Source organism: Micropterus salmoides, unplaced genomic scaffold (genome assembly GCF_014851395.1).
Source record: "Micropterus salmoides isolate LMB-PRFRI ecotype aquatic unplaced genomic scaffold, ASM1485139v1 Ms_hic_scaffold_3289, whole genome shotgun sequence".
NCBI classification, from domain to species: Eukaryota; Metazoa; Chordata; class Actinopteri; order Centrarchiformes; family Centrarchidae; genus Micropterus; species Micropterus salmoides.
Genome location: NW_024042583.1, coordinates 263 through 10831, shown reverse-complemented (window position 1 = coordinate 10831; position 10569 = coordinate 263). Strand labels below are relative to the sequence as shown.

General features: G+C 41.2%; 1 protein-coding gene across 1 annotated transcript; it reads right to left on the bottom strand.

Annotated features, from left to right (window-relative positions):
• Positions 1 to 1066: 1066 nt before the first annotated feature.
• On the bottom strand, positions 1067 to 9734 carry LOC119884224 (putative uncharacterized protein DDB_G0290521). The gene is made up of 12 exons (XM_038694692.1): positions 9617 to 9734; positions 7698 to 7798; positions 7377 to 7478; positions 6752 to 6853; positions 6127 to 6228; positions 5502 to 5603; positions 4877 to 4978; positions 3751 to 4017; positions 3044 to 3174; positions 2808 to 2849; positions 2613 to 2720; positions 1067 to 1365 (listed from the first exon to the last, which is right to left on the bottom strand). Exons 1-9 carry the CDS (start codon positions 9732 to 9734, stop codon positions 3124 to 3126), a joined length of 1047 nt encoding a protein of 348 aa, XP_038550620.1. The 3' UTR covers positions 1067 to 1365; positions 2613 to 2720; positions 2808 to 2849; positions 3044 to 3123.
• Positions 9735 to 10569: the final 835 nt, after the last annotated feature.

Genomic DNA, 10569 nt, shown 5'->3' with positions numbered 1-10569 from the left:
GTGTGATGTCCGCCTCTGTTTTTCAGAGGACAGGAACTGTTTCTGGGATTACCACTATAAGTAAAGGTGGACTTCACACTGAGCACATAAATTTCAGTGGAGAGCGAGAGAACACTGCAGACATTGCACTGTTAACAATGTAAATAAATAAAGATCTTATTTGTTGGAATAAACAACTCTTCATAATAACATGACTGAGATTATTATTCATTTTATACACTGGTTTGGTAAAAACAAAAACACTGCAAATTAATCCTTAATTATGCAGCTTGATGGGCACCTCTTCGGACCTGACGTGCTGCCCAGCTACGCAAACGCAGCTACGTGGATGTACTCTCTTGTAATTGGCCAGAGTGATCACAAGTCTCCGGATGTTTTGGTCTCGTTGCTGAAAGAGTGCATGAAGCGGTGGAAAAACCCCAGCCCCCCTGTGCTGCCAGCTTCTCCAAGCCCCGTGCTCCCTCTTTTGCCAAAACCACCATGAGAACGACCGACAACTGGCTGAAGGAAGAGCTGCAACGGGTGAAAGAAAGGCAGAAAGCAACGGAGGAGTGCCTGCTCAGATGCATTCCGTTTAGTTTTGCTTTTTAACTTTATTTATAGTTAACGGTTTTGATTGCATTCTTTTTTCTTTGTGTGTTGCTGACGGCATTACATTATAATTCTGGAAAAGAAACTGCAACAGGATGCTTTTACCCTACACTCGAGTATAAACACACACTCTCTCACTTAAAGCAATTTTATTCTTTTTTGCATTTCACAAAATAATAATAAAAACAATAATAATGATAATATATTCTATTTATAAGGCACTTTTAAAAGGTCATTTAATAAAGTCAGCTGCATGTGGAGGCTTAATGAGACTTGGATGAAGGAACACTAGCAGTTAGGAGGTATTTAAGGTGATTATAGGTTGTTCGAGTGTTTCAACTGGTCACTGTACACCTCCGTTGTTGGAGGAAATGCAAGCATTTTTCCTGAGTAAGTCCATAAAGTGTTAAAGATTTTTTTTTTTTAAATACAACAGACTTCTTATTGATATAAAGGTGATAATGCCAGTCTTTCCCCAACCCTACAACCTGCGACAATGCAGGCTCACAAGGTCTGTTCCTGCAACAGCTTCTTTCAAGTCACTGTCAGGCTTGTGGCACCGGACAGTAAGGAGGGACAGACATATTTCAAGTGTTGAGTCAAGGAAGCAAAGTAAAAGCCCTTAAAAATAAATGAGCAGCTCTGGCCCAAAAGAGAGTGCAAGCCCCAAAGCTTACCTCTCTTTTTTGCAGACACACTCCGGTTTTGGACATTCTTGCAGGGATGACATGCTGACCTCATCTTCTGACCCCTCTTCTCTTGGCATACTGACATCTGGACAAACAAATAACTTTATTGTAGTATACACTACATGAAATATGTAATAGCCGTCAGTGCAGTGGTTGTGTTATTTTATAAAATAATTTAGTATATTCAATTCAATTTTCTATTCAGTTTATTTATATAGCGCTGATTCACAACAGATGTCGTCTCAAGGCACTTAATAAGAAGTCAGTATATGGGATTTGTGTCTCTTAAAGAGAGACAGTTTATTTCATCCCGTCTCCTATAGTCCTAAATTCTTTTCAAGTGACTAGTGACGTGAAAATATTAGTTGTCATGTTAGCCCAGGGATGGGCAACTCCAGTCCTCAAGGGCCACTATTCTGCAGGTCTGAAATGTTTCCCTGCTTCAACACACCTGATTCAAATTAAATAGATCAAACAGCTTGTTGCCAAGCTCTGCACAATGAATCAGGTGTGTTGCAGCAGGGAAACATCTAAAACCTAAAGGATAGTGGCCCTCAAGCAGTATATTTCCTCATATAGTGTATGGACGACAGACCGTCCCACGCAGTCCACTAGTGCTGAAGTAGCTGTGCGCCGAAAAGATTGTATGTTGGACAATATAAGATGAACTGATTTCATCAGACAGAAAGCGACTGTTGTTACTGACATTACAAGTAGAATTAACGACAAGGCTGTATGAGTTTATTAGATGTCATCTAACCCGATGGCATATGCGTTTGAGCCAGTGATGAGGAGGAGGGTTGAGAGACCCGTTTTTGGTTGAGGGAGCTGCAGCAGCTCCGGACGGAGATGACAGTGAGGAGAGGGTCGGCAACCCTTTGCAGTGCAAGTGCGGTCACTGCGATCAACCGTGGAGTCTGTTTGCTGCCATGAAGCAGACTTGGATAATGTGCTCAGGGAATTGTCCTGCATCACCTTATCGCGCACATTCCAGATGTTCTGTAGTGACAGGGACGTGTTGGAGTAGCTGTGCTATCCCTGTATGAAGTCTGTGCCGAGAGATTAGAGCAACCTATAAGCAATAGGTGGGTTCCCGCTAACCTCAAAGTTAATGCTACTTGTAATTTCAGGCAGTACTGACGCAGTGTTCAGTTTTAAAACTGGGGTTGTGTTTGACTGATTGTGCAGCCTCTGCATCATACAGGTCTCCTGACAGAGTTGCAGGAGAAAGAGGTGGGTGGGACAAAGAAGGGAGGTGGAGTTGTTGATGTTGAAATTTTTGCCACGTGCTGTGTGAAATGCACGAAAGGTAAGAATTGCGTTCAAGCTCACCGGTTGCAGACACTCCCTGGTTTTGACTTTGTGATGTGGAGGTACATTCTTGCGTGGATGACATGCTGACCTCATCGTCTGACCCATCATCTCTTAGCATACTGACATCTGGAGAGGGAAATAACTTAATACAATACACAAAATATCTAAAACGGATCATTTAAAAATCAATTTAGGAACATCGTATACACATACCTTCAATGTCCTCTGCTAAAGGTCCCTCCATGTCAATGGTCTCTAAAATGATAATTGATAAAAAATTGAGTTTGGAAAGCTGAAACTATGGGCAATCTGCAAGAGTATACAACAGTAGCATTATCTCTCATCCCGTCACCATTACTGCCCTATGTTTTACATGGTAAATAGTTGTTTTCTGAATGCGGAAGACTAAATGTCATATATTGTGCCTTCAAGAATATAAAGTTAATTACCATTCACATCGACTTGTATTTCATCGAGGCTCTTTCCTTTGTAATCTCCTAGGCGTCCTTGTTCCATTGCCAGGAGGACTTTACTTACTTTGGCTAATTGGAGGGTGCTTTCTGGGAGCCTGTAGTGTTTCCTGTGAACAGCGATATTATGACCAAGGAAGTCTGCCAACTGGTCGAGCTCAGTGGTTTTGAGGTTCAGAACAGTAGACAGGGTAGCAATATGTTATATATGAGATTAGTCAATAATTTAATCAGTCAGAAAAGAGAGAGAGTTGAGCTTCTCTAATAAATGATTACTGATTGATTGTTGGTGATCTCTATTTAATTGATAATTAATGCACCAGCGAGGACGAGGACTCGACCGGATTTTGGCAACAGAGACCGGCCCTACCGGGGTTTGTCCCGGTATGCTGGCTGACCAGTAGCCTACATCACTGGGCACGTTGTATCTTTTTTTTTTTTTTTTTAAGCACACACCTGAGCGCTGATCACTGGACATCACTCCTGCAGGTGTTTATGCCAATCCAATAGATTCAATTTCAAATGAATCCATTTAAATTCAGATTTTAAAAGCAATTGTTCAAAACAATCGATTCAGGTTCAAAGTAAATGATTCCCATTCAAATATAAAATTCAAATTCGCTTACTAGTGGCAAAAAATTTATCACATAAACAATTATATTGTTAAAATGTGTTTTGGGGCTTACCAGAATGCTTTTTGTGCGTCTCAGTGGTGGAACAAGTTCATCATCCGATTGATTGTTGGAATGGTTGCTTGGAGAAGCCTCATCACAAGTTTCTTTCACAACAGTTTCATCTGAATCGTACAAATGATCTGAAAAATCTGGGCCAATATCATTCTGCCCTATAATAACATCCAGGTGTGGGGTGGGAGGTTCGTTTTCCATACCATCCTCATCAGTTTCATCACTATCTGGATAATCAACCAGTGAAAATCCTTGGACAGTAAATACCTAAAAATAAACAAAAATTCATTAAGTATGGAATTAGAAAGGTTGGCCAAAGAAACATGGCATGGTCTGACTAAAAATCTAAATCCAGAAATGTGAACATCAGCCCTTTTAGACAGTGTACAATTATAAATGTTAAAATCAGAGTACAGCTATACTATAGTATTACAATACTATCATATAGTTGCCTGAGGAAGACCATTTGGATCGAAACCTTTGTTTTTTAGTCAATAAAAAAGGTAACTGTGAGCTTTAACCCAGTATGCAGATTTTCTTCTTTTTCCTCCCCAGATGTTACCATAATGCATTAAAAGGTGCCCCACAAGAATGGGACTGGAAAGATGCCAGTGTGTGTTACATTACCTGGCCTTTACAACCCAATAAAGGTCACCTGACTACTTTAAAGCCCCGTGAGCATTGGTCCATGGTCCAATTGACCATTACAGGGGTTTTCAGTGCATCAAATCAAAATATTTAACATCAAAATTCAAATCAAAAATATTGCTTTAAAACATCTAACAGCTCAGACACAGTATACAATTACGAATGTTAAAATCACAGTTGAGGTCATGTCAGGTGTTGCCACAGTGCATTAAAAACAATTACCGTAAGAACTGGACGGAAGGGCCCCACATGGGTCAGACTACAGACATACGAGTGTGTAAAGGAGGGACTTGAGAAACAAATGTATTTGGAAGATGGAAGGACCCCATAAGAACATGACTGGAAACATGCCGGTGTGTGTGACATTACCTGGCCTTTAACAGCCAATATAAAGCCACATAAGCATTGGTCCACTTTAGTAATAGAACACCACCACATACATGTCAGCATAGATGAATGTGTTTGAATGTACTTTTACCTGTGTGCAGGTCTGATCTGGGTTAGGTCTATCATTAAGCATCTGAGGAACAGGGCTGGTCTCATTCTCTTCTGCTGCAGCAGGAGTCTGAAGGCCTTTCACCTGAAATAGACAGACAAGAAGAGACTCAGAACTGTATGAAGAGACATTCACAGGCTAATAAGGTCATCTAATGGTGAAACAGCACTGAACTTTAACTGAGAGCATGGACTAAAAAGCTGCTCACGTCTATTCCAAGAGTTTGCAGTGGATCAAATCAAAATATTGCTTTAAAACATCTAACAGCTCAGACACAGTATACAATTACGCATGTTAAAATCACAGTTGAGGTCATGTCAGGTGTTGCCACAGTGCATTAAAAACAATTACCGTAAGAACTGGACGGAAGGGCCCCACATGGGTCAGACTACAGACATACGAGTGTGTAAAGGAGGGACTTGAGAAACAAATGTATTTGGAAGATGGAAGGACCCCATAAGAACATGACTGGAAACATGCCGGTGTGTGTGACATTACCTGGCCTTTAACAGCCAATATAAAGCCACATAAGCATTGGTCCACTTTAGTAATAGAACACCACCACATACATGTCAGCATAGATGAATGTGTTTGAATGTACTTTTACCTGTGTGCAGGTCTGATCTGGGTTAGGTCTATCATTAAGCATCTGAGGAACAGGGCTGGTCTCATTCTCTTCTGCTGCAGCAGGAGTCTGAAGGCCTTTCACCTGAAATAGACAGACAAGAAGAGACTCAGAACTGTATGAAGAGACATTCACAGGCTAATAAGGTCATCTAATGGTGAAACAGCACTGAACTTTAACTGAGAGCATGGACTAAAAAGCTGCTCACGTCTATTCCAAGAGTTTGCAGTGGATCAAATCAAAATATTGCTTTAAAACATCTAACAGCTCAGACACAGTATACAATTACGAATGTTAAAATCACAGTTGAGGTCATGTCAGGTGTTGCCACAGTGCATTAAAAACAATTACCGTAAGAACTGGACGGAAGGGCCCCACATGGGTCAGACTACAGACATACGAGTGTGTAAAGGAGGGACTTGAGAAACAAATGTATTTGGAAGATGGAAGGACCCCATAAGAACATGACTGGAAACATGCCGGTGTGTGTGACATTACCTGGCCTTTAACAGCCAATATAAAGCCACATAAGCATTGGTCCACTTTAGTAATAGAACACCACCACATACATGTCAGCATAGATGAATGTGTTTGAATGTACTTTTACCTGTGTGCAGGTCTGATCTGGGTTAGGTCTATCATTAAGCATCTGAGGAACAGGGCTGGTCTCATTCTCTTCTGCTGCAGCAGGAGTCTGAAGGCCTTTCACCTGAAATAGACAGACAAGAAGAGACTCAGAACTGTATGAAGAGACATTCACAGGCTAATAAGGTCATCTAATGGTGAAACAGCACTGAACTTTAACTGAGAGCATGGACTAAAAAGCTGCTCACGTCTATTCCAAGAGTTTGCAGTGGATCAAATCAAAATATTGCTTTAAAACATCTAACAGCTCAGACACAGTATACAATTACGAATGTTAAAATCACAGTTGAGGTCATGTCAGGTGTTGCCACAGTGCATTAAAAACAATTACCGTAAGAACTGGACGGAAGGGCCCCACATGGGTCAGACTACAGACATACGAGTGTGTAAAGGAGGGACTTGAGAAACAAATGTATTTGGAAGATGGAAGGACCCCATAAGAACATGACTGGAAACATGCCGGTGTGTGTGACATTACCTGGCCTTTAACAGCCAATATAAAGCCACATAAGCATTGGTCCACTTTAGTAATAGAACACCACCACATACATGTCAGCATAGATGAATGTGTTTGAATGTACTTTTACCTGTGTGCAGGTCTGATCTGGGTTAGGTCTATCATTAAGCATCTGAGGAACAGGGCTGGTCTCATTCTCTTCTGCTGCAGCAGGAGTCTGAAGGCCTTTCACCTGAAATAGACAGACAAGAAGAGACTCAGAACTGTATGAAGAGACATTCACAGGCTAATAAGGTCATCTAATGGTGAAACAGCACTGAACTTTAACTGAGAGCATGGACTAAAAAGCTGCTCACGTCTATTCCAAGAGTTTGCAGTGGATCAAATCAAAATATTGCTTTAAAACATCTAACAGCTCAGACACAGTATACAATTACGAATGTTAAAATCACAGTTGAGGTCATGTCAGGTGTTGCCACAGTGCATTAAAAACAATTACCGTAAGAACTGGACGGAAGGGCCCCACATGGGTCAGACTACAGACATACGAGTGTGTAAAGGAGGGACTTGAGAAACAAATGTATTTGGAAGATGGAAGGACCCCATAAGAACATGACTGGAAACATGCCGGTGTGTGTGACATTACCTGGCCTTTAACAGCCAATATAAAGCCACATAAGCATTGGTCCACTTTAGTAATAGAACACCACCACATACATGTCAGCATAGATGAATGTGTTTGAATGTACTTTTACCTGTGTGCAGGTCTGATCTGGGTTAGGTCTATCATTAAGCATCTGAGGAACAGGGCTGGTCTCATTCTCTTCTGCTGCAGCAGGAGTCTGAAGGCCTTTCACCTGAAATAGACAGACAAGAAGAGACTCAGAACTGTATGAAGAGACATTCACAGGCTAATAAGGTCATCTAATGGTGAAACAGCACTGAACTTTAACTGAGAGCATGGACTAAAAAGCTGCTCACGTCTATTCCAAGAGTTTGCAGTGGATCATGGATAGGGTTAGGATAGGTCATGGATACATGTCAGCATAGATGAATGTGTTTGAATGTACTTTTACCTGTGTGCAGGTCTGATCTGGGTTAGGTCTATCATTCAGCATCTGAGGAACAGGGCTGGTCTCATTCTCTTCTGCTGCGGCTGGAGCTTGGTTTTTTTCAACTGGATTGCAGATAAAGAAGAACTCATTTTAACACACATCACAGATCAAAGATTAAATGCATTTCCATAGACAGTCAAGAGTAATATTGGAAACATGGTTAATTTTGGAGAAATACAAAATTTTCTTTTGCAACAAAAAATTTAAAAAAAGAAATCTCTATACTTAATCTAACCAACTCACCTTACAGCGCCAAGGCCATTTTGAATCACCATAGTTGTAATCAATTTCATCTCCTATTTCTATTTTCTTCAGAGAAAAAAGGCACAAATGTGGTTTGTTGTCAACTATGATTTTTTTCATAACGCAATTTGGATTTTGGTGGTTGTCATTGACCAATCTTCCGAGAGATAAATCTTCTTCAGATGCATCCAGCTGAAAAGTATCAAAAAATGGTAATAGTTTTACATCTTTTTAAAAGTTTTATTGAAAGAGTTATTTTCAAAAGAATTTAAGAGTATTTTTGCTTAACTCATTCATCAAGTATTAAACCCTTGTTTCAGGGTTAACTCGTAATTTCGCTAAATCAATACAAACATCCATCTTTCAATGTTTACCATAAGTGATGATTCTGCCACTGAAAGTCAAAGAGAAATGTGCTTTCAATCTCTGAGTATTTTCTTGACTTGCATTCCTCCTGTGTGAGGAGTTTACCCCTGTACTCCAACACGAAGTCCCCGGTTCAATGGGTTGTGTGGCAAACACTCCTCTTCCTACAATAATATATAATAAACATTTCATTCTGGGACTCAAAACAGATACTACAGTATTTTCAAAGTGAGGTTGATGTTCTTGCGTCTAGTCAGTGTATTACCTGCAGACAATGCTCAGCACTCTCCCAGTTGTGATACACACTCTACAGGTAAAGTGCTTTTTTGATCAGACTTTGTGGCCAAAAAATGTTTTTGATGCAGACCCATCCACATCAATGCATCATTGAGGTCCTGTCTATGCTGTCTAATTTCACTTTTCCACGAGAATCAATAGCCGCGTTTCCACTGTCGGGCCAGTGCGAGCCAGGGCTTTAAACTGGGCCGAGCCGGGCTAATGGCCTCGGGCCAGGAGCACCGGGCTCAAAACCAGCTGTTGCGTTTCCACTGTCTGGCCAGAAGCTCCACAGCGCTTCACTAAAACACGCTAGGGGTGAACTAGCACGGCCCGGCTCTGGCCCGACAGTGGAAACACGGCTACTGTATGTTATGATTGCCTAACGATTATACACTGGCCGGGAAGCCGATTTAAAAGTGAAGCGTTTGTTTACCCCTGGGTTCGTCAACCAGCCCACGTGCATGCGCACTCAAATACGAGATTTTAATTTCTGCCCCGACTTGACGTCAAGACGGGCAGGAAATACCATATATGGACACCTATGCTGCAGGAAGCCCGCCCTGCCCCTCTCCCCTCATATTCAGTCGCGAAAGATGCAGAAACGTAGTGCACACGTGAGTTGCTCTGTTGTTGACTGCCAGAATCAACATGTAACTTAAATGGTTTTCTCTCCCAAGAACGGACCAAGCTGTCAGGGACCAGTGGATTAAATTCATTTTTAATGACGCGGTTCCTACAACCCTTCCACTGGCTTAACGTTAGGTGTCTGTGCTAATCATTTTACACCGGAATCGTTCACAAATTTGAATGTCTAAAAAACCACAACGTGAAACAAGGCGAAAACACCACATGATTGATCTCAATAACAACTGTAAGCTGATAAAAAAAAGTAGACTACATCTCCGTTAATGTAATCTACATTAAATAAAAGGTATAATGAATGTCTCAGTCAAATGATTGTTTTTACCATTCAGAGACATCTTGATGTAGACGTCCTTCCATCGACTCTACATCTTCCCTTTCCAGCTCAGATTCAGAGTCTGGCTCGTGCATGTACGGTTGAATTCCGTAGGTCGCAGCCAGGTCGGGTGCATTTACAACTTGCGCCATGATGTCATTTTGGAATGATATGCTGAAGTTACGTGCGGTGTCAACCCCCTCCTTCCTGCCACCAATCAACGCGCCCCTTTGCATTATTAAAATGACCATCCATGACAGCCAAAATATCACATCAGATCTCGCGAGACAATAATGCCTTCAGAAATAAGGGTCAGAGGAGCTCTCCACTTTTCTTTTTAGAAGGCCTGAAAGGCTATAATAGAGCGTGGGTATCCAAGGTAATACTAAGTTATGACTCCTTTAAACTGAGAGTGCCGTGTACCATTTAGTGCAGGTAACACCAGTGAAGCGTAAGAACATCATGCAACTCAGACTTTTGACATAGACAGACGGTACTATACTGATCCACAACTGGAAAATACATTGTAGCCGCAGCAAGGCATGAAACTAAATATTAAATAGCAATATAAAAAACGGAAAGTATTCCTGATTTACAAATAAATATAGGACACAGAAAGCAATATAACAAACGTATAACAACAAATAGAGAGACTAGTTAAATAATGTATTGTGCAAATGAGCTTTAAAGACCCACTCCGATGATAATCATGTTTTTCGTGTTGTTAACATGTTCTTGTGGCATTTTTCTAAAGCTAGAGGACATTTAGAAATTAAGCTCAAAATTGCATTTTTGAGTATTTCTGCATTCAAATGGCTGTGAACCAATGGCAGTCACTAAAAGGCAGCCTAAAACAGACTGGAGTTGTGATGTAATAACTCTGGGGGGCCACAAGCTCCTGCCCCACTCCGCTCAGGTTATGAGGAGTAGAGAAGACAATGGCGGATCAACACCTGTGTGCTGTAGTGGGTTGCAGTGCTAAGAAGA

Bases quoted from the DNA above. Each gene is read 5' to 3' on its own strand.
- LOC119884224 (XM_038694692.1), bottom strand. From the start codon at position 9,734: ATGGCGCAAGTTGTAAATGCACCCGACCTGGCTGCGACCTACGGAATT. The intron at 6,854-7,376 runs GTAAAAGTACAT...TGTCTATTTCAG, and splicing joins CAGATCAGACCTGCACACAG to GTGAAAGGCCTTCAGACTCC. The intron at 3,175-3,750 runs GTAAGCCCCAAA...CGCTGTTCACAG, and splicing joins GACGCACAAAAAGCATTCTG to GAAACACTACAGGCTCCCAG.